The sequence below is a fragment of the Colias philodice genome, chromosome 6 (genome assembly GCF_061535455.1).
Source record: "Colias philodice isolate Cphi_HAF_F1 chromosome 6, ilColPhil1 Martin Lab GWU primary, whole genome shotgun sequence".
NCBI classification, from domain to species: domain Eukaryota; kingdom Metazoa; phylum Arthropoda; class Insecta; order Lepidoptera; family Pieridae; genus Colias; species Colias philodice.
In genome coordinates, this window is record NC_143091.1 from 4,272,285 (window position 1) to 4,297,553 (window position 25,269).

The 25,269-nt window shown below is 32.2% G+C and overlaps 2 protein-coding genes across 3 annotated transcripts; one reads left to right on the forward strand and one right to left on the reverse strand.

Annotated features, from left to right (window-relative positions):
- Positions 1-1,900: 1,900 nt before the first annotated feature.
- LOC149487634 (pancreatic triacylglycerol lipase-like) lies at positions 1,901-24,751 on the forward strand. 2 transcript variants are annotated; one of them, XM_089696222.1, is made up of 6 exons: positions 1,901-2,260; positions 22,459-22,510; positions 22,951-23,096; positions 23,498-23,740; positions 24,125-24,473; positions 24,658-24,751. In XM_089696222.1, the coding sequence occupies exons 1-6, from the start codon at positions 2,242-2,244 to the stop codon at positions 24,713-24,715; spliced, it is 867 nt and encodes a 288-aa protein (XP_089552348.1). In that variant the 5' UTR covers positions 1,901-2,241; the 3' UTR covers positions 24,716-24,751. The 2 variants fall into 2 exon arrangements, with proteins under 2 accessions (XP_089552348.1, XP_089552347.1); XM_089696221.1 differs by lacking the exon at positions 1,901-2,260 and adding an exon at positions 21,538-21,591.
- LOC149487635 (pancreatic triacylglycerol lipase-like) lies at positions 9,469-19,944 on the reverse strand. The gene is made up of 5 exons (XM_089695877.1): positions 19,857-19,944; positions 10,909-11,095; positions 10,424-10,818; positions 10,007-10,340; positions 9,469-9,559 (listed from the first exon to the last, which is right to left on the reverse strand). The coding sequence occupies exons 2-5, from the start codon at positions 11,016-11,018 to the stop codon at positions 9,514-9,516; spliced, it is 885 nt and encodes a 294-aa protein (XP_089552003.1). The 5' UTR covers positions 11,019-11,095; positions 19,857-19,944; the 3' UTR covers positions 9,469-9,513.
- Positions 24,752-25,269: the final 518 nt, after the last annotated feature.

Here is a 25,269-nt window from a genome sequence, read left to right on the forward strand (position 1 = left end):
CATTATTTTACCCGACCGATTACAATTTTGATAATATGTATTTGTAACTAGCGGTCCGCCCCGGCTTCGCCCGTGGTACATAATATTTACGTTTTCTCTACATAAGAACCATCCTCGTACTTCAAGGAATATAATAAAAAAAGAATTATCGAAATCGGTTCAGCCGTTCTCGAGTTATGCGCTTACCAACACATTTTGCGATTCATTTTTAGGGTTCCGTAGCCAAAATGGCAAAAACGGAACCCTTATAGTTTCGTCATGTCCGTCTGTCCGTCTGTCCGTCTGTCCGTCTGTCACAGCCGATTTACTCGGAAACTATAAGTACTACAGTGATGAAATTTGATGGGAATATGTGTTGTATGAACCGCTACAAAAATATGACACTAAATAGTAAAAAAAAGAATTGGGGGTGGGGCCCCCCATACATGTAACTGAGGGATGAAATTTTTTTTTTCGATGTACATACCCGTGTGGGGTATCAATGGAAAGGTCTTTTAAAATGATATAAAGTTTTCTAAAAAACATTTTTCTTAAAGTGAACGGTTTTTGAGATATCAGCTCTCAAAGTCGTAAAAAGTATGTCCCCCCCCCTCTATTTTTATAACTACGGGGTATAAAATTCTAAAAAAAATAGAGGTGATGCATGCTAATTAACTCTTTCAACGATTTTTGGTTTGATCAAAGTATCTCTTATAGTTTTTGAGATAGGTTGATTTAACTGTAATTTATTATATTTGCTGCTACGGAACCCTTTGTGCGCGAGCCCGACTCGCACTTGGCCGGTTTTATTATATATAAGATTGAACAGAACGCATTGTATGTTTCTTACTTCCTTCTACGAGACATGTGATTTTTTCATGGATATTGTTAAATAGTTTGGAAAATCCAAAAGTGCACGCCTCATAATTTTTTTTTAATAATTGTTTATTAATTATTATTTTTGTTTATTTAATAACAATTAAACCACATCGAATCAGACCCTGAAAAATGAAAGGGTTCTATTCCTGAGCATACTCAAGCGTAAGAGAAAAGAAAAGACTCGATTAGTAAAGTATTTCGGTCGCTATCGTGTTAACAAGAAAATCCTCCGCACATACAGACACGCGGACGTCCAAGACAGAACTTTTTTAAACTGTTTTTTAACTAGTTTAAATAACAAAAATGACATCAAAAATATCATGAATGTTAAAAATAGTGTTTTTTCTTAATATGTGTGTGTATGTATTATCTTACAAGTGCAATGTATGATACATAAAGACATTTTAAGTTTGAAAATTCAGATGTTTTGCGCGAAGTGACAGTAGTACCCACCTCAACGCTTCGCTTATGAGGCGTGCAATAACAAAACGAAATAGGGGAATTAAATAAATTATAACAGCAAAGATCATACAACGGTTGGCTGTTGAAATCTTAAAGACTGCGAATCTAAGGCGCATAAATAATGACATCAAATTTTATAGCAACACTGCTTCCGAAAACTATAAAACAATTAGAATTATAACAGGATTTTTAAGTCAAATACTTTATTAAGAAAATCTTAAATTAAAAAGTATTTTGAAAAAACAGACAAACGATGAAGAATTAGAAGCACAGATGGGGCATTATACAGCCAATGTAGTATGATTTGTTCTAAGGAATTATAAAATTTAATTCATTTATAGATAAATAAAGTTTTCATATTATTTTTGTGTTTACAGTATTTCATTGTTAAAAATATAGTTACTGATAAATAAAAAAAATCGTTTATTCACATAAACAAAGCCGGGTGCAAAAGGTTGTTATATTAAATGCTTAATGCAATTATTTTTCTTAATTAAATGTCTATAAGATATAATGATTGTACGTCAGCTAGATAATTATAATGAACTAGTGGTCCGCCCCGGCTTCGCCTGTGGTACATATTTCGCAATAAAAGGTAGCATATGTCCTTTCTCGGGTATCAAAATATCTCCATACCAAATTTCATGCAAATTGGTTCAGTAGTTTAGGCGTGATTGAGTAACAGACAGACAGACAGAGTTACTTTCGCATTTATAATATTAGTATCACAGATCAAAGAAACTAAAGGGAGATATGGTTAGGGGGCGGGGCCGGTGTCGCAGCAATATGCCCAAAAAAAGAACACATGCTGTTTGTTCCATTCAGTTGACGTTCGACCGTCGGCCGGGTATTATTTGACAATGCCGTGTTGTTCCGTTAAAGTTTGTAAAAACCGAAGTGAAACCAGCAACTTTAAGTCAAATGGAATCACATACCATCGGTAAGTACTGAAAATTATACGATTTTCTTACTAAAATTTCAAAAACAATATTACGTAGAGTGATTTCTTGTCTTCATTATGTGACAGAAAAACAGTCACAATAATTTATGTAAATAGTTTACAATGCTTCTTCTGTACGTGACTCTATTCAAACGCGAAGTTCGAATACCGCAATGTATAATGAACATAATAAAGCTAACAAAACGTTCGATCGTGTAGTACAGGCCGCTGCTCGCGGTCGTTAGTTGAGGATGCGCGTCGAGTGTGTCCATGTCGATAAGATTCGGATTTTTTATCGTATTATGTATTATTTTACTACCTTATTTTTATATCATAATGTATTACTATTAGCTTAATATCTGATTGTATTATTATTATTTGATAGGTACTCGAGCAATAATTTTATAGTAATTATTATACATGGATTAAAAAAAGAAGTCACTTATTTCATACTTATATTACTTTACAATAAGTCAATAGGCAATGCTTTATGTACTTCATCACCATGAATGCTACCATCAAGGTGTCCATTTCTATTTTCTACGTAGTTACTGTATTGCCTATAAATTGTTTTAATTTTAACGTTTCTCATTTTATCGACAAGCAATCCCTATCGTAAACGCATATCTTGCGGCTGTGTGGTGCTGTATACGTACGTCACTTACAATCTAGTGTGCGAACGAATAGTCGCTCTCAAATTTTTGTGTGATGACACGCACACAACGCGAAGTATTGTTTTTATTTTGTTTACTGTTGTGTGCGTAAATTTGTTATGAGACACAGGTTTCGTACTCAGCGCAAGCGATTGGCATCTCTCTAGATCTCTATGATTAGTATGGATGGGCACGAGTTCATTATCTCAAAACGGTACAACAGTTCATGAATGTCCTATAAATGAATGCAAAATAGTGTTAATTATGCACAAAATGTACATGTTAGTATTTTATTTTAATACATATTAATATATATAAATCTTAAAATTAGACAGAATTTAATTAGACTAAATCATAATACAAGTAAACATTCAATGTAATAAAAATTACATGAATGCGTTAGTTATATTAAAAATGCATGCATAATCGTGTATATTGCAAACATTAAACAATTTGCATATTTGTTAAAAAATATAAGACGTCATTATTCATTATTATTATGTAAATTATCTATTAATTACAATGAGAACATCATACATCACGTGATGGAAATAAATAGTGCATATGAGTTATTGAAGCTATGTGATTTCATTGCAAAAATTCTCGAACGATTCTACCGATTTATATCGATTTTTATTTCAAACATTTTCTCATAAAGTAGGTATTTAATAATATTACCCAACTTTTTATGAAAATAAAATTAGGTAGGTATACTTTTTTCGTACGGAACACCGATAAAATGGTTCATTATTGTCATTCCATCTACATGGTATCCGTGTAAAATATATGTCATATCTTGATTCCTTTTGTATCATTTCTTTTTAATAACGATTTAGATATTTTATACGTGTGAAAGATAATTAATTAATAGATAATTTGGGAATTTGTAGAGATAAGTTTTTAATGGAGGTTCATGATGTACCGCGCTTTATCTTTTAATTAGTTTTCAAAATATTTGGCACAGTTGGCATCGGTTAATTCGTAATTTTTTTTATGAATCGACATAATTTTATACACACTGATTTATCATATACCTCCCATATGTTTGAATTATATAGGTGTTTTTTTTGTTTGTTTGTTATACAGGGTGTCTCACTTTCGGACCGGTATACTAAGCTCAAAGAAGGTTATAGTTTTGCATACGCTGAGTACGTAAAAAATACTTTAAAAATGCCAGACACATTTTTTTTTGGATATATGAATTTAAATACTTTTAAATCAACAAGCAACACACCCAAAGTCACCCGCACGTGTGATATCGTTTAAGATTATATTTTTATAGACAACTAGCTTTCCGCCCGCGGCTTCGCCCGCGTTTTCAAAGAAAAACCCGCTCCCGTAGGATTTCTGGGATAAAACCTATCCTATGTCCTTTCTCGGGTATCAAAATATCTCTATACCAAATTTCATGCAAATTGGTTCAGTAGTTAAGGCGTGATTGAGTAACAGACAGACAGACAGAGTTACTTTCGCATTTATAATATTAGTATAGATAGCGAAGCGATATAATATGTTAGCTGCGTGAAGCTAGAGAAGAAAACATAGATTTTAAGGAAAAAAGCAAAACATTTTTGACGTAATTTTATTGTTTAAGTATTTTTTACGTGATCAGTGTATGCAAAACTACAAGGCCCTTCGCGTTTAGTATACCGATAGTGGGACACCCTGTATAGGTATACATAATAATACACGAATTTAATAAAAAGTAAAGTAAACAATAAGAAACGATTTTATAACAATAGTATTATACAGGGTGTAATCGTTAAGTGTGCACAGGCGATTATTCCGTAACTGTTACAGATATCAAAAAACTTTAAACTGATATTGAAAGTACTTAAAGATTAAAATGACAATAATAACTTTTTAAAAAGAAAACGAGAAATATATATATATATAAAAATACATCAAACGCTCCCATACATGTTTAGGATAGTCATATCTCATACTAAATGTATGGTGTAAAATTTTTGGATATTTCCCGTTTTATTTTTTAAAAGATATTACTGTCATTTTACTCATTAGGTAAAGGGTTTTCGATATCAGTATAAAGTTTTTTGATATCTGCAATAGTTACGGAATAATCGCCTGTGCACACTTAACGATTACACCCTGTATATCCAAATGTTGAAAATTTTTCATTTCATATGGTTAACTGGACGTTACTAATTTCCGTTTCGTTTCTAGTTGATAATTATATTATTATTTATTATACTGAAATCTAAAATTCTTACAATAATTTTAGTTATAGCACGTAATACTTATAGATAACTAGCTTTCCGCCCGCGGCTTCGCCCGCGTTTTCAAAGAAAAACCCGTTCCCGTAGGATTTCTGGGATAAAACCTATCCTATGTCCTTTCTCAGGTATCAAAATATCTCTATACCAAATTTCATGCAAATTGGTTCAGTAGTTAAGGCGTGATTGAGTAACAGACAGATAGACAGAGTTACTTTCGCATTTATAATATTTGTATGGAAAACTGAAGTGTGACTATTTTTAAAATCATATCGATATCATATTCCCAGCCAGGCTCTTATTAAAGCTTATAGGTAATGCAGATTATTTATAAAAAAATAATGTAGTAATCGAGGAATGAACACTGCGGAAAATTATTTTTCTGATTTAAATTTCTAGATCTTTCATGTTAAGTTAGTACTTAATTAAAATTGTTAATTTAAAGCTTACTAAATAATATTACAACGAAATACATGTTAAAAAAATACGTGTTGCAATCGAGGACTGCCGCGGTAAAGCTATTGCAAAGCATCTGCATCGCTTTGCCGGTTGGAGGGAAGGGGGGGGGGGGTTAGATTTTTTTCGTTACGGAATTTTTTACATTCGGTCGCCGCGCTCAAAGTCTGAGATAAAAGCTATGCAATAGCTTAAAAATAATAAGAAAGTTAATAAATTAAATCTTTGTTTTATATGTACGAGTTATAAAACACATAAAAATGTAAGCACAATTAACTACCTACTAGTAATTATTCTGTGACACAGTGCTACTAATCATTTAATAATGAATTAAGTCTGTGATAAGCACACCAATAATAACTGATTTCTTTTGGGGCTTATCAGGATTAACGAGGATTTATGTATTTTATCGCTGGCTTTTATTAGGGTTCAATAATATCTATTTTGTATTACAGTTATTATCTATCAATTTAAGTAGATTTTGTTCTGTTTATTTTTTTGTTATGTTTACTCTGTTGTTTGTTATGTTGTTTGTTATGTTTACTCTGTTGTTCGTCTGTCTGTGTGTCAACTGTCAAGTCCCTTTTTCTCAGGAACGCGTGGAGGAATAAAGCTAAAATACATACATTATACTGAATACTGAAATCTACGGTGCTTTGATGCTGTGAAAAAACCAAACTTATAACCCAACGCAATCCAACAATACGACCGTTTATGCGGCAAATTTTCGCTGATTTCGACAATCGCAAGGGAATCAAAACCTACAGGGTATTTCCCGTGAACACAAAGCCTTAAAATTGGGCAAAAAAAAGGAAATAAAAATCTAAAAGCATAAATTTCAAAATACAACATATTAATTAAAAATAGGTTTGTTCAGAACCCTTGGTGCGCGAATCCAACTCACTCTTGGCCGATTTTATTATTACTACATATTTACTACGATGCTTGTATGTTAGGTACTGCACTGCTTTGCTAATCGATGATACAGCAGAGTTTATTGCTAACGTGATAATTGTAGGTATGTATTGGATGACCTTTGCAAGAATCCACAGTAGCATCACTAACATAATTATCAACAATAGATTTCATACATAAAAAATTATGCTGAGAACTTTGAAATTATCGGTTTGTTTTAACTTCCTATGTGGATTTCGTAATAACACACAAACTTTAGGGGATACCCCAGATTCTGATAGGATTTATTACAGTTTTTATTTTATAAATAAATAAATTGGTTGTCTGTAAAGTCGGTTTACTGACGATAGTTGAACGTGACAACGTCTTATATTAAGGCCGATTGTGCTTCTTTGTCGTTCCGCGCTCTCGCTTGCACTATGGAACGCCTCAGAGCGAGGTAACGCCGCATGAGTCATGTTTTTTCATGCGTGCAGCCGGCTCTATCAAATTATAAGACGTTGACACGTCAATAAATCGTGAAAAAATATTTAAATACCAATTAAGATCTTTGTTAAAGATACTCAAGATAATTAATGAGCTCAAAGGCAGTGAAACATTTTTCCTATTTTCTATCCCATTATGTGACCATTGCCGCCATGCATATCGGTAATATAAGACGGTATGGTATTTTGCTCTGACGGTTTACCAGAAATATTTGGCCCCATATAGATATTATACAACTCTTCATTTACACTTTTCGGTCACCAGTGAAAGTAAATACATGACATTATCATAATTCTATTGGTCACCACAGCGCAAGTAAATTCCTGTTAAGGATTTTTTTTTATGCCATAGGACAGCAAACGAGCAGACGCGTAGCCTGGTGTTAAGCGATACACGCCGCCCATAAGCATCCACTCCACTGGGAAGTGGATGTGTTGCTGTCCTCAAAGGGATTTGGAAGGAGTTAGGTAGAAAGGGCGAGGATGGGAGGGAATGAGGATAGGGAAGGAGAGGATGGGTAGGGAATGGGAAGGGATATGGGCCTCCGGACCCCTCACTCACCGTACGGAACGCGACAGTAAACTGTCACTATGGCGCCGACAAATTTCTTCGCGCGGATCTTGGTTTTTCCCAATATAAGTTATGCATATTATCATCGGACAAAATGTTATTATAATTTATTGATAAGATTATCAATTAGCAATGCACGTGTTAGATCCCCTTTACAATGGCTGTACCTCCTTTGTAGCCGCTACAGAAAACAACATTACGAATTAAAGATATAGGTTTTATTACTGATAATGGTGAACAATTCTGTTTCTTTTATGGGCTGAAAGCAGGGGCGTAGCTACCGCCGTATCTGCCGTATCAATTATACGGGGCCCCCGCGCCAAGGGGGCCCCCAACGTGCGCTTTTGTGAGAAATCTTTACCCTTCCTAAGGGCCCCCAAACAAATTTTTATACAGGGCCCCGCCAAGGCACGCTACGCTTCTGGCTGAAAGAGCGGGTTTTCGTGGTTAATTCCCTCTAGTACAGATTACTAAATACTAAATACTTAGTCAGTTTTTACAATACCTAAATTTCAACGTATTTTGTACGAATAAATAGACGAGATTACGAGTTACGACTATCTTACTAGTACTAGTTATTCCAGGTATCCTTATTTGTCTTTATCCCTACTAATACTATATATTATATAATATATATAATATACCTTGAGCGCGGGGACCGAATGCACGGAGGTGTGGCTTGAAGACATAGAAAGAAAGAAAGAAAGATCATTTATTTGACTCCACAATAATAACAAACACAATTGACACAGAATACAATACTTAATTAAAATTAAAACAACACAACATGAAACAAAACAATACAAGTACATATAATAAATGAAAGAGTAAAATAAAATAAAATGAAGCCGAAAAGTGGAGCCAAGTCAGGTAGCCACTCAGCATAAGTTGCAATATAGTTGCAACGCTGATTTTCAGTGGCCCCTCTCTGAAGCGATTGATTATAGCATGCATAGCTTTACCGCGGCAGTCCCCGAGTACCACACGTCTTTTTTTTATTGTCCGATAGGTAAGCGCTTGACCACGATCTCGCTTGATGGTAAGCTGAGATGTGGAGTAAGATAGAGCCCGCTTCTCTAGAAGGTTCATTATTTTCTTGAAGACTTCCATTGTACAGTCCCTTGCGGTTCGAATGAAGATTGTCGCTCCGCTTTGTTCGGGTTCATGGAACGTTCAATGAATGTATATTTACTATTAATTAACTAGTAGATATAGTATTGTATTATCTGTGCTATTTATATACACAACTACTTAAATTTTAACTTTAAAGTTAAACTTTTTTTTAACTTAAACTTAAACTTAACTATAACTTAAATTATATAGATAAAGGATAATAACAGATTTGATCTATTAATAATGAGTTTCTTATCGCGAGGTACGCAGGTAAAGGCGGCTAGGCAAGCATCAAGAAAATTCACAAAAAAAAAACATTGGTTACAATTTTATTAGAATTCCCCACTTATTTCATTTATCATAATAACTCGTAACGGCAAAACGAAAGGAACTTCGTTCCAATCGGGTGTCCCACATGTGACATCTCGGACATTTTCATATTAACAATGGTTTTCATATAATACACTACACTCACACTAGCATAAAAAGTGTATAAACATAAAGGAATAATTTATTTATCAAATGAATCGAAAACTACTCTATTTCATATAAGAAGCAAAAAAACAAGAGTCGTTTTTAAAATATTTAAAGTTTGTAACTAGGTACATACTAATATATTGGTCCATGGTACTAGTAAAAATGTAATAAAAGAAGTAAGTAATATAATTCTGAGGGTAGCGATAGGTAGAGCGTACACAATTTTTTAAATAAAAAGAAAATGTCTATATTTTTATTTTATTTTTTATTAAATAAATAAATAAAATTTATTGTAAATCAAAAGCAGTTTTTCATTATAAAAGGGCAGTTTCTTATTATCCTTTGTTCTTTAGAAAGGCCAAGATGCTCTCGTCAGCAAACCATAGAGGCCGCTCCTGTAATAAAAAAATACATTAAAATAATATTTTAATAGCTATTCGCTCGTTATTAGCTCTTTAAATTTTTTATTATTTTTCTGATTTGACAATAACAAACAGCAAATTGGTTAATAGATAATAATAAAATACGGGTTTTACTTTTTGATGTCTTAAATTTATAACTGCTACAATAAATTAGTTGGGCCTTTTTCTCTTAAATTCGTTAAATTTTGCATTTTCATTTTGTATGTAGTAAAACTTATATGGCTGTTTTTTTTTCAATCCTTGGTTAAAACTTAATTATTGAATTTAGTATTAAATAACCTTTTCAAAAATACTAAATTTCAATTAGTTTGGCATAATTTTTATATGAAGAAGAAGAAGAAGAAGAAGAACATAAAATTTAAAATTCACAATTCATAAAAATGTAATTATTTAAATTGAACAGCTGTTAGCGCTACTTACCCACTCTTGGATAGATTTCCATTACCCATGTTCAGGGTTGCTCCATTACATGTTGAAAGTTCGGCTTCCCAAATATTTCCGCATCGTCTGCCCACTAAGTGATTATGATAAACGGTGGCGGCAAAGAGATCGTTAGCACGTCCATGCGAGCATGTGCTCACCCAGCAACCTGGCTGAGGATTGCGACCACCATTAGGATAAAAGTCAGCATCGGCAATTGAGTCCATAATTCCAAGAATACGTCCGTCGGTGTGAATAGCTTCAACGTATCTGCCAGAGTTACGATTAAGTGCATTTGAGTTTCCACCCCAAGTAGGACCAGCTGGATCCAATCCTATATAAAGAAAATGAATCATAAATTATAATTAATTGTATAATATGACACTAAGCAAAGTATAGAAACGGCTTAAGCCATACCTGTGACACGTCTCGCCTGGCCTCCACCGGTACGGCCAGCGTTACCTACAACGTGAGCTCCCAAACTGAATCCGACTAAATGAACATTGTTCCAGTTTCCACCAACTGTGTTGAAAACCCATTGGATGAAACGTCCCAGATGGTTTCCAACATCGGGAACTCCACGAGCAGCGGTGTTGTAATCTCGGTTGGCAAGTTGCCTCCAGTCAACAACAATTACGTTACAATCTTGAGTGTCGAGAAATGCAGCAGTGATCATTGGGTTCATAGGAGAGTTCCCATCATTGTTCCATCCGTGAACGATTACTTTAAGAGGACGGTTTGCTCTATAGTTTGAATTACGTAAGGAGTTGGCGTTGCCGTTTATAATTACTTGAGCATTATTGCGATTTTGCCTAGAAGAATATTTATGGCTATTAGATAAATGTTCCAATAAATATGATCAAATATTTTTTTTTTGATGAAGTGATACATACTATACTAACCTAGTAAACAGCCAGTACTGGTTATTTGCACCATTTCTTGATTGAAGAAAAGCCTCATCTACAGGTTCATGTAAATCTACAAGCTGTGGAACTCCCTCACCATCGGGCATCCAAACATAGCGACTTTCACCTTCTACATAATGGCTGTTATCCCCTGGCACAAGCGGAATGGAGCTACCGGCGCACACTAATAAAAGACAATGGATTACAAGACAATAATGATGTTATAAAGAAAATACAATTAAATAGATAATAGATAAGATAATATAGATATATTCTGTATACAGTGGAAAATAAAGTACTAACGGCCTACAATTGTTACAAAAAGGATAAGGCTCTTCATAGCGCAGACCAACCGAAACAATTAGAATGACTACATTAGCACGCTGTGTTTTTAACTATATTTATATACACATCTTATCTTATATTGTGTTTTATCTCAAGGAAAAAAAGTATTCGTTTCAAAATTTCATGTGCAAAATGTTAAATAACGATCGACGCCTATGCATTTTGCAGTATTATTATATTTTATCAAATTAAATGTTCTTAAAACTATCAGTTATTGCCATTATATTGGCATTGAATATAGGCTTTGATCTACATACAACCCAACAACTAACTAAATACATTTTGTTATACTATGTATTTGACGGTTTACAACAATACAATGAATTTATTCAACGAATTATTTTTGCAATTATCTTTCTCGCTTTATGCCTACACCAATTTTATTTCTTCATTTTAGTTTTTAGATTTATATATTGTGTTCCATTCCCGAAAATATTGTGAATTTGTGAACATTCACGTACGTAAAAATTATGATACAAAGACATTTTTGAAGTGAAACTTCTTTATCGGGATGGGAAAAAAATTTAGTGTACATTTTTTCGTTACGCGCCATCTTTTTCTTATCCCTACCACGCGTGATTCGACGTATTTCTGTAAAGTTGCATATAGTAAATTATATCTTGAAAATAAGGTAATAAAGAAGTTCCACTTCTTACTAGTGTAGAGTACACGCACACATTTTTTTTGTTTTTCATCTAGTATTATGGTCAACGCGTAAAACGTAACGCGAATGTACCTATCTAGGGTCCATGAGGTTTTTTTACTGCAATACTAAATATTTGTTATAATACCTGATAAAATTTTTTTTGCACAACATGAATCATAAGGCTAATTATGACTCATTAAAAAAGTCCATATTGAAATTAATTTATTTTTGCAAGAAGTAAGGGCAATAAAAAAAGCTTTGGTGCTTTTAAACGTGGTGTTATTCACAGCCTACTAACATTACTAGTTATTATTCCGTGCTAGAATTAAGTTTGCTCAATTATAATTTGATACGTTTGACACAAATGTTTTTCTTTAGTCTACTGGTATAAATTGTACTGAAATGGAAAACAGCAGGGTGAAAAAATACTGTTCGACATATAATAAGATAATAACAAGTAACAGCCCCATCTTTGGGGCTTTACCTCTTGGTAATATTCGTTACATCTAATTGAGAGTTTCACTTTGTCTGGAATTCGTAACACTATGACCACAAACGTCGTTCAAAAATCTTATCATTGAGCGATGTTTTTGTTTATGTGTTTACGTGTAGGAAATATAATTATTTTGTTTTACATACTGAATTTGCCCGATAAAATCAATAATTGTCGATAAGCCGTAATCAATCACAGAAAAGAATTTTCCACGTATGCTGAGTAAGGCTATTTATTCTGTAATAGTTTTGAAGTGAATTTGCGGTGGGATGTCATGTGGTTGAAAATTAATTCACTAAGATATTATGAAAGCTCATGAGCGCCGCGTAGAAGAGAGAGATGATTAAGGGGGATTTTCACCAGTAACGTGCGAGGATGTTGGTCTAAGATCCGAACATAAGGCGAAATTCAACGGCGTGATAATAGAATGAGACCAATTTTATAATTAATTTAGTCTATTAAAAAATGTATTAAAAATGGGTTGACTGGGAAAATCCTGGACAGGACATTTTTAATGAATTAAAATTTTTTTATTTATTTTTATTTTTTATTAATTGCAGTTTCGAGATAATAAAACAATTTTGTAATAAAACAGTGCTGACATAATTTTTTTTTTCATCATCCTATCAAGTGAAAGTAACTGGTACCGACATACCTGTTTATACCTGCCAACCTAGCCGTTTGTCCCGGTAAATATTAGAAAACTATGACTGCACATTCTGTAGGTTTCATACTTTAAGTCTATTATATTTTTTTTTATTATCTTGATACTGCAATTAATTAAAAAAAATGTTTTTTTTTAAATTAGACCATGTGTAGCGAGCTTAGCGAGGAATGTGTTTTGTTAATAACCAAACATATCGCTTCATTTAGTTTTGATTTTTAAGCGTTTAGCGTTTGAATCGATACTATTGGTTATTGGGTATCATTTAAGCTATCACCAATTTAATCAGTTTTGTGTTTCTTAAATAATAGGGTTTGTCCTCAAAATAGTAGATCTGTCACCAAAATGTAGTCACCAAACAATGCAAAATCAGTTCCACAATAAATCACCTAAAATCCTGAGATATAAGGTCTAGTACCAAATAAATGTTTTTGTATGTATTATAATAGGTGTGTCCTAATAAGTATTTAAGCAAACTAATTTAAAGAGATCACCAATAAATCATATTATGTTACTAGAAAATTGCTAAAAAATTAGGGTCATCATCGTTTCAACCAAAAGATTCTGCTACTTAACTAGACTCCCAAGGTTTTAAATTTCCACTGGTAGTATAAATTATATTTAAATAATTTTTTTAGCAGAGTAGTAAATAAAACAATTAAAGTCAAAATAATCAATATTTATTGTTTAAAATAATTACCACTGAACAATCAGCGCTGGTTTAAAATAGCTGGCTTATGGCTAGCAGAATAGTAGATAAAACACTTAATTAAAGTTAAAATAATCAATATTTATTCTTAAAAATAATAACCAAAACCCTTTAAAAATCTTTTACACCAGCATTTTTTAAATATAGCATTTCCTGGATATTAACTGTAACTATTTATTTTATTTATTTATATTTATATACTTTATTTATTTATTATTATATTTTATTATGATTAATACAGGTTTCTCTATAACATAATAATAATATGTAATATATTATATTACTTCCTATTTTATTTTTATCTCATAATAATATATATATATATATATATATATATATATATATATATATATAATATATATATATATATATATATATTTTTTTTTTTTTTTTCATTTCTCTTTTACTTTTTCAGCCACCCGCGTTCCATTAATTATATGTATTATATATCTATCCTCTACCTTAGGTGGCCTGGAAGAAATCGCTTTTAAGCGATAAGATCACCTTTTGTACTTCGCATCCAAACAGATATATATTATACTGTACATTGTAATATTAAATGGTGTGGTACAATAAATGATTAAATAAATAAATAAATAAATAAACCACTGAATAGCTCGTCGCGCCAATTTGTCTCCGCCCCTTTGATCATTTTTTCATTAAAATTATAAATTGATGTATTAAATTGGTAACGAATACTATTAATTTAATATCTGAACGAAATAAAATGTCACTACTGTATTGGTGACAAAATATCAAATAAAAAGGAGTCGCAGTCAGGGATCGATAATCGATTTATTTGGTGACAGATCTACCATTCTGAGCACAGAGCTATTATTTAAGTAACAAAACTGTTATTATAAGAACGAAGTTCATATTCATGTAATGCAATATAATTTTATTGGTTATCGATCTCTTATTTTACACATATATTAACATTAATTTGATAATTAATACCTGGGAACAATTTTTGTTTATCTGAGAACGAAAATATTTCGTGGTGATAGATCTATTTATAAGGGTCAGCTCACACCGAGACGCGACGCGGCGCGACGCTGCGCGCACATTTTTCATAGAGCGACTCAGAATATACTTTATTCACTACACGAAAAGATACACATTGCTACGCCGCGAGGCACCTCGAGGCGCAGCGCTGCGTGGTGCAACGTAATCTGAATTCTCACAATGTAATGTGTATCTTTTCGTGTAGTGAATAAAGTATATTCTGAGTCGCTCTATGAAAAATGTGCGCGCAGCGTCGCGCCGCGTCGCGTCTCGGTGTGAGCTGACCCTTAGGTGATACAACTTGATGACAAATATAAATTTTGGTGATAGAAAATATAGTTCCCTTGGTTATTTACAAACACATTCCTCGCTGCACATACTCGCACATTATTGGTGGACAAGCAACGTAGTACCCTGCGTCGCGTGACATTGTTTATCGGCATCAGATGTCCGATCGGATATAATACAAAAACGTTCGTTATTTTTTTTTTTGTATTCTCTCTATATCTAACGCTGAAATAATTTTTCAAATCGTACTTTCTGAGATAAGCGCTTTCATTCAAACAGACTGTTCCGATCCGATTTATTTGTAAATACTTTTGTAAATATTATAGTACGTACGTAGTTTTAGTTTTCATCGTAAATTGGTTTATTTCATCGAAATCGAACCGTTAGTTTTCACGTGATGCCTGAATATACAGAAAGACAGATAGACAGACAGACAAAAATTTTTTAATCACATATTTGGGTTTGGTATCGATCCAGTACTTAACACCCCCTGCTATTTATTTTTTCAATATTTTCAATGTACAGAATTGACTCTTCTACAGATTTTATTTATTTATTCACACACATATCAATTACCTTTACAGGATTAACCCAATGCGGTACTGACTAAAACTAAAATTCTTATACATATATTAAAACGAATACTAATACTAAAAACTTAAACTTATAAACTTACAATCTACTAAATGGACATACAATGACAATATACACAATCCAATAATAAAATATAATCCAATAATAAATACAATCTAAAAATAATAAATTAATAACGAATAATATAAAGAAGAACCTTTGATAATTCACCCAACTTGCATGTAAATATGTCCACCCTCCCATGGAGGTCATTAAGAACGCGGAGTGCTCGCACCAGAGGAGACTTCGCAAGCAGCTTGGTTCGTGCTTGCGGCACGTAGAGTAGTGGGGGCTTGTGACGCTTCTCAACGTACTTGTCCGGCACATACAGCGAGAGGGATTGGAGTACTCCGGGATTATGTGCAAATCCCCTCAATAACTGTATAAAGTATAGCGCAATGGAGAATTCCCGTCGCACCCTCAGTTCATTGTATCCTACCATACCCAAAATGAATAGTGTAGGATACATTAACGGGTAAAAGGGGTACACCCCATATAGCTTAAAATAAAGATATATTAATATGTATAGAATACTTATAGACGTTATAAATTGTTTCACAATTAACCAGTTATGGTTCTTTCTTTTTTAGAAAGTACAATTTCGTCCTGTGCAGCGTAGAGGCCGGTTCTGAAAAACAAAATAATAATATTATATTATAAAAATGGTTTTAGGGGTATTTGAGGATTTTAGCTGATTTACAAAAATAAACAAATAACATTATAACATTATAAGACAGGAACAATTTGCATTTCAAAAAGATAAATCCACGGTTCTCGCTTTACATTCCCTAATCAATACAATTCTACATAGTATAAATAAAAATAAAATAACTACAGGACTTTTCTTTGACTTAACAAAAGCATTTGATTTTGTATCTCACGAATGTTTACTGAAAAAATTAGAAAATTATGGTATAAGAGGTCCAGCATTTAATTGGTTAGCCTCTTATCTATATAACAGACAGCAATGTGTTATGATTTCTAACATTAATAAAATGAATGAAGTTGAAACTTATAAGTCGGAATACAAATATTCAAAATGTGGCGTTCCACAGGGCAGCATTCTAGGCCCTATCCTTTTCATTCTATATATTAATGATATTCTGAATGTAACAAACCATAAGGTTATTTTATATGCTGACGATATATCAATAATTGTGACATCTGAAAAGAAAAATAATACGCTAAAGGATCATATTAATGAGATTAATGTAACGGTTGACAAAATCATAGAATGGCTGACTTTTAATAATCTAAAAATTAATTTAAGTAAATCAATGTATGTACAATTTAATAAATATTCTATTGACATTCCGAAATTAGTAGCAACAGATGACCTAAAATTTCTTGGACTTAATATCAATCAACGTTTAGATTGGAAATCACACGTTGAAATAGTTTGTGAAAAAATTAATAAATTTGTTTACGCTCTTAGAAAAATTAAAATTGTCACAAATATAGAAACGGCTGTTACATTTTACCACGCCTGTGTAGAATCAGTACTTCATTATGGACTTATTTTTTGGGGTAATAGCACAGATGTACAGAGGGTGTTTATTGCACAGAAGAAATGCATAAGAGCCATATGTAGCAGAGCTCCCGATGAATCCTGTAGACCAATGTTTAAAAAACTTGGTCTATTGCCGCTTCCGTCACTCTACATTTACGATGTTTGTGTGTTTGTATCAAAAAATCTGCATCTTTTCAAAAAGGCTTCTTATATAAATGATCGTAGTCGTAGGGATCCTAATAAACTTATTTTAGATGAAAATCCTCGACTAAAGTTGTATAACAAAAATTGTATTTTTATGTGTATTAAAATTTATAATCACGTACCTAATAAATTTAAAAATAATAATGGCAAATTATGTAAAAAAGCATTAGGAGAATGGCTAACTAATCGGTCCTTCTACAGTATTAAAGAATTTTTTGATGACGAGAAATAACATTATAATTGACAAGCTAATTTATATGATATAAGTAATAATTTTGTAATTAACATTTGATAATTTAATTGGACCCATTGTTTTATATAAAATTATAAAATTTGCATGCTGTTTTTTAATGACGGCTAAACATGTTGTACCTACTATAAGTAAAAATGTAACATCTAAAAATACCATGTTTAACGTAAATAAAGAATTATGAATTATGAATTATGAATTATGAATAAAACTAAATGGGACCAAAATTTTCTACTGTAGCAAACGTATTAATAAAATACACTGTCTGATCGACCTCATGACAGATATTTAAATTTATATTTAAATAGTTATCTATTTATCTTTAAAGTATGTCTAGCGTGCGTTTAATTTAAAAAATAATATGTAGCCAGCAACTATACCCGAGGTCTTATCCCGGTTAATTTTGAGTATTCTGAACCTCAAAAGGAAAAAAAATCGGTCAAGTGCGAGTTTTATAGCTGAATTTTATATTGAATACTCAAGTCTACGGTCCCTTCAAGCTGTGAAAAATCAAACTTAAAAGACAACGTAATCTATACTAATATGTATTATAAAGCTGAAAAGTTTGTTTGTTTGATTGTTTGTTTGTTTGTTTGAACGCGCTAATCTCGGGAACTACTGATCCGATTTGAAAAATTCTTTCGGTGTTAGATAGCCCATTTATCGTGGAAGGCTATAGGCTATATATCATCACGCTAAGACCAACAGGAGCGGAGCCACGCGGGTGAAACCGCGCGGCACAGCTAGTCAAAAGATAAAGCCGTTTGCTGCAAATTATCGTAAAATTTCGATATTTGCAAGGGAATAAAAACCTACAGGGTATAATCTTGAAATTTTGGTGCGAGGCGACGCGGACGTCTTATAATATAGATATAGAAATAATTGCGAAAAGCGTTATTTTTTAATTACATTACAGCTGGTTTTTATTTCATACAAAATAGTTACGTCCTTTATTCCTTGCGACCTCAACTTGCGAATGTTGACGAACTATAGGTACTTTTATAAAGCGAAAATATAAAATTAATAGGTATACTTCTTTAAAAGTGCTATCAATTTTCATTTCACTAAACTTTGCATTGACTTTAAGGCAGGCGCTACTACTTGCAAATATGAATATTTTCAATTTAAAACATTAAAATCTTCGTCTTTAAATTTCGCTGAAACGTATATTATCATTCCAGATTTCATTGGAAAAAGGAGGCAAGTATAGGAAGTAGTTAACTATTACATATACCGTGCCCATACTTCGTGGGGAGTAAAAATATTGTGCAAAAGCATAATATAATTGATTACAAACGAACACAGTCATAGTAAATGTCATTGAAGAATCAGGATAATGTACTAGGTACTATCGCGATTAAATCATACACCACTTAACGAAAGTTCGTAAAGGTAGTAAGCTTCTGTGTTCTGTGAATATAGAATAATCTCACAAATTATGCATGATTTTTTTTATCTTCCACAGTAAACGTTCCCAATATTTAAATAGATTTTTAACAGGCCAAGTCTAATGTAGTACTTTGGCTTTGGCCTATTAAAAACCACGAGGAATTTTTCAAATCGGACCAGTAGTTCCCGAGATTAGCGCGTTCAAACAAACAAACAAACTCTTCAGCTTTATAATTTGCTCCTTTTTTATTAAAGGGAGTGCTAAAATTATAAGAATCCTACAAAACAAATGAGCTTGAATTCCTACAATCAAAATCTACTCCCATGATCCATAGTTAAAATCAATTTTAGTCATTCCAAAAGGAACCGTATTGGATATCTGAATTAAAAATATACCAGCAAGAAATACATATTATTTAAAACTTAAAATGTACCAAGATTAGCATTTTTTAAGTGAAGATTTGGATGGTAAGTATTTAAATATAAAATACATTCATTTTATATAATTGTTATAGATAACCAAATATGGGACACAAAATTTATATTAGCTTAAAGCCAACTATTTATATTGTAAATACATAGTAAATAAAGATTACAATAATTTATACATCCATTTGATTTATAAATAATAATATCACAATATATCGAACAAACAAAACGTCTGATTTTGCCTTTGATCCATAAAAATAAAATTTTGCTCATTTGCTGTTTTAAATAGATCAAAGAATACCGACTCTTTATCGCATTGTAATAATAACACGATAATCAATAGCCATAATATATAATTAGAAAAATCACTTATAGCTTACCTCTACGATCTAATCAATTTGTAATCCTTCTGATAAAAGTAAAAATTATAGGAAACATTAGATACTGATGCACTGATTTTGTTTTTAATAACTTTATTATATTACCATTGAGTTATAGAACATTTAAAGGGTGAAAAATTTAATGAGCCCTGGAGGAGAAGTAGGTCCTTAAAATACTGTAGATAGCTAATTTTGCTGAAAGGAAACATTCCTTTATTTTTTAAAAGAAATAGAAATGCATTCAAAAATTTTCACAATACAATCGCCACGACTGGGAATCGATCTAAAGGCAAAACAATTTTGAAATCAGTAAGTAGTTCCTGAGATTGACTCTTTCAAAACAAACTCTACATAATATTATGAATTAGCGGTAGGTCCAACTAGGATATTATCTATCTATACATATAATAAATCTGTAGAAGGGTCAATTCTGTACATTGAAAATATTGAAAAAATAAATAGCAGGGGGTGTTACTGGATCGATACCAAATCTGTCTGTATGAGGTGAAAACTAACGGTTCAATTTCGATGAAACCTTAATTTTTCCGAGCGGACGGAGTCGCGGGCGGAAGCTAGTTAATAAATAAAAAGGTTCACATAATATAATAAATCTAAAAAACACTTCCTTTTACAAATGTTTATAGCAGTTTTTAGAATATCACACATTTAATTCATCTTATTATTAGATGACATGGTGGTTTCAAGTAATTGTCTGTAGAGCAATTCTTTTTAAATTAGTAAATCTTCAATAGCTGACCTTATTATTCCATTAATGCATAATCTAAAGAAATGTAACAGATTCAAGTAATCAAGGAAATGACGATAAAAATATATCTTAGATGGTTATCTTTTAATTAAAAGTTTTAAGATAATTCGAAAATTGTAAATACCCAACGTTATCAAGTAGAGGAATATAAAATTAAACGGAAATAGCTTTGTAAATAATATCTAATATATATCTACATAAATAATAATAATCATTACTGGTATAACACTTTTTTATTAAAGGCTGAACATCACCAATTGTTAAGTATAACAATCAAATTATTGTTTAAAAATTTTTTTTATGAGATATTTATTACTAGCTGCTCCGCGCGGTTTCACCCCCGTGGCTCAACTCCTGTGGGGTCGTAGCGTGATGATATATAGCCTATAGCCTTCCTCAATAAATGAGCTATCTATCACCGAAAGAATTTTTCAAATCGGACCAGTAGTTCCCGAGATTAGCGCGTTCAAACAAACAAACAAACTCTTCAGCTTTATAATATTATTAGTATAGATTCTAATGTTACGAGATTTAAATATGTTTATTATAAATAAAAGAAGAATTGCCATGAGAGAGAAACTACATAATTTCTAGCTGTCTCTTCGACCTAGTAAACGCATTTTGAACCGAACCACGATTTAAAAGCTTGACTAAAAAGTCTAGTTATTTTTAGGCTTAAGTCGATAAAACTTTATATTTTGTTTAAATATAATATCTTGCAATAAATCACAATATAGGCAGCATTCAGTAGTCACTGTTTAAGCCATCATATATAATGCTATCAGACGTTTTTATGGACAAAATGCACATTATCTATATGTCGGTATTATAATTTCCCAGAAGGTAGCGATCGCAGATAATTTGGTTTATATAAAATACGTTGATATAGTTTATTATCGACTCTTTGAAGTTTGCCAACAATGTATTTGGTAGTTAAATGTGCGCTCATCCTGTGCGCTGCTTTGGCAGGTACGATTGGTTTAAAAATAAAGTTAGTGGTGAAAGAAAGTGTTTTAGCAAAAAGAAAAAAATTCGACTACAAATTGTGCTTTGTATCAATACAGTGTGTTTTGTGAATGTGTGTGTTATGTTAACTAGGAGTTTATAAAGTGTATAGACTACAGTGCTGAATCTTATTATTTTATGCTCTTATATCGTTCTAGATAGGTCACCTGGTGGTTCAAATGACCCATACATTTTTCAAGGGCCTGTAGTCTATTAGAGTGAAAAATATAATTTTAATATGAAGCATGATAGTGTTGATGTGGAATGGATTGTGATATTTCCTTATTTGCCTTTTATATAATTTTTAATTGATATCAGCCATTTGATTATTTCTACTGAACAGGATCAGTGAAATTATCTTTTTAATCCATTTTTGTCAGCAGATTATATTAATACCCCAGATAAATATGTACTTATTTAATTGGTATCGACAATTCAATTGAGATAAAAATATGTAATTAATATAATGTTAATTAAATATTATAATTAGGTATATGAAAATGTGGTATGTCGAAGTATTAATATGAGAATAGGTTTAGTTCAGAAGGAAATCCTCCGTCGTTCCTTTCCTATTACGTAGGTAGTTACGTCTAAAAAGAACATCAATAAAACTTAATTAGTACTGATAATAAGATACCTATAAGAAATAAGACAATTTCACCTAATAACTACCTATTGTTAGAGATTTTGTTAAATTTTAAAACATAACATATTATAAGTGGCTAGTTGATGACAATGTATAACCTATTTAGCTATTGTATAATTGAATGTCGTTTTATGAAATATTTTCACACACAAACAATTTTTTTTATTGTAATATTTTTCTTTCAGCGCATGGATACCCTATGCAGACAACGGATGTTATCTTCCATTTATTTACCCCGTTCGTATAAAATTTATTTTCATATAACTTTTACAATTTTAGTTTTATAGAGTTGAGATGTTTAAATAAATATTTGAACTACAGCAATTTTATTGATGAGCCTGAGCATTCAGCTTCGTGATATGTATCAATTTTTCTTTTCTTTATGCTGTTTTTTTTTTAATATAATCTTTTTCTCTCATATGATCACATTATTAGATACAATATTATATATATCTATGAAATTAATTGTTTTTCAAACCAACTACTGGACCGATTTCAAAAATCTTTTTCACGGTTGGATATACCTAACGTTTAAAATTAGATTGGCGACCATACACATCCCCGAGAGATATAGACCGTATAATATGTACCACGGTGAAGTCGGGCTTCTAGTCTTATGTGTAATAAATAACTACATAGTATTTTCTAGAGTTTGATTTTAACTAAATCTTTTTCAGGACTAACCCCACAGTAAGCCAGCCCCTTCTGCCTTCCATAGTTTCTATTTCTATGTCCTCGTTCTCTAACAGTCGCAAAACAATTATTGCCATACATAGTGACGGAGATGATGTCACTGGCAACTTTGTCGCTCATGTTGTGCCAGGTGAGATTTAATAAGATAATTAAAACTTTATTAAAACGTTATTGGCCTTGAACTTTTTGAGCTAGACTGAAAGTTCAGTATTATAAGTACGGATTACCTATAGATAGTATCTTCTGTGGTTAAAGTAAACAAAACATTCAATTACTTGAAATTTGTATTTGAAGATAGAAAGGGTATTATGATTTAGTAATACATATTAGTAGATATAAGTATATTTCTAGGCAATTTTATATGTACATATTTTATATTGTAACTGGAAATAGTTTTAAATTTGGGATTTAACTTAAAAAAAGAAAGCAAGAAGAGTAGAAAATAAATAAGGCAATTCAAGTACCTATTATTAAATGTATTTTTTTATTATTGAAAATTGGTCATGTTTGACACATTATTGCTCATTATAGCTCACCTCCGCGCCGAAGACGTCAACATATTAGTAGTAGATTGGAGCCGTGGTTCTTTCGGCTACTCCGTGGGTGTGGCTAACGTTCCCCAGCTCGGTGACCTTGTTGCTGACTTCGTGAACATTCTGATAAACAGCTTTGGTTACAATGTGAACCTTATCCGGATTGTCGGGTTTGGCCTGGGCGCTCATGCGGCTGGAGCAGCTTCCAGAAAGATTAATGGCGTCGTTCCTCACATTGTCGGTATGTTGTACCTACAGGACTTCAATTAGGTTACGAAGTTAGTAAACAAGTTGTATCATTATAAAAATTATCCTAAGTTAATGCAAACAAAAGTTAAAGTTATCGTGTCATGGTGGTATTTTTAACGAATTATTCCCTCTTGGATAAATCTATATAATTATAATATCATTGATATATCATGTATTGCTTTGTTAACTTAGTATGTACTTAAAGGGATGTTCTTTATGATTTTTATAAAATGAAAACTTTTTCCCGTAGGCCGTAACTATCTAGTTAGACCGATTGTACGATAGAGTGAACATTTCTATCCAATTGATAGCTTCCAGATATTGTTACACATCAATATAACAATAAGTAAATTTATTTTTGGTGATTGTATTGCAGCTCTCGACCCCCCACTTCTCGGTTGGACGCACAACCCTCACAAGCTGAAGGCTGATGATGCAGCTTTTGTTGAGGTCCTGCACACATCAGCGGGGGCATATGGCTATGGCGGTCCCATAGGAAAGATCGACTTCTACGCTAACGGCGGTGCCGAACAACCAATGTGTGGCGCGGACTACACATGCTCTCACATGTACGCCTACGTGTACTATGGAGAATCGATCACTGCTGATGCTACAAATGCAGCTAAATTCGTCGGGAGGGCCTGTGCGTCCCGAGATGAAGCCGAACAGCTTAGTTGCGGCGGTGACCGTGATGCCACTTTCGGAGGCACAGCTGTTAAATCCACGTATGTATATTTTTATTTTATTTCTAAATTTATTAGCCTAGTATTGTTGTGGAAATGAATATCGTTGTTACGTGGAAGAGTAATTTTAAATACAAATAACAGTGCCTTAATTATGACGTGTGGTATTTGAATTATTTAAAAAACATGATTGATCTATGTTCTATAACATGCATTTTCTTTTCAGGGAGTCCGGCATTTACGTCTTCCTCACAAACTTGCGCCCACCCTTCGCATTAGGATGAATTCAGCGCTCTCAAAATTAATAAAAATAATGTTTTAATTATATTTTTAATGTAAGCTGGTTTTGTTTTTAATTTTTCCTTCTTATGCCTACGTAATATCATTAAGAAACACGATAATAATATTATACAAGATGGAATTTTGTAAATGCGGTAAACATAAGAAATTTCTAAAGAAAATATTTCTCATTTATAAAGAGGCTAAAGAGCATTTATGATTTAGGTAGGTACTCGCCACACCCGGGTATCGAACCGCCTAAAATCTGTTAAAATTATACACATGTTTATAACCTAATCTAAATAAAATTTAACTAATTTGATAGTTAGTTTAATAGCATTAAATGCTGTTTACATGGGCAATTATTATAAAAGAATAGGAAACAATCGAACACGGGAATTCGAGGATTCAAACCCGCGTCTTTCGACTTAAAAAATTATCATTTATTGGCGAGGATGCTCGCTCTATGTGGATCTGCCTATTCTGAAGTCTGTATTATTTAATTTCATTTTTGTTCCATAATATTGCATATAGTTCCCGTTTTTAGATAAGTAATTAC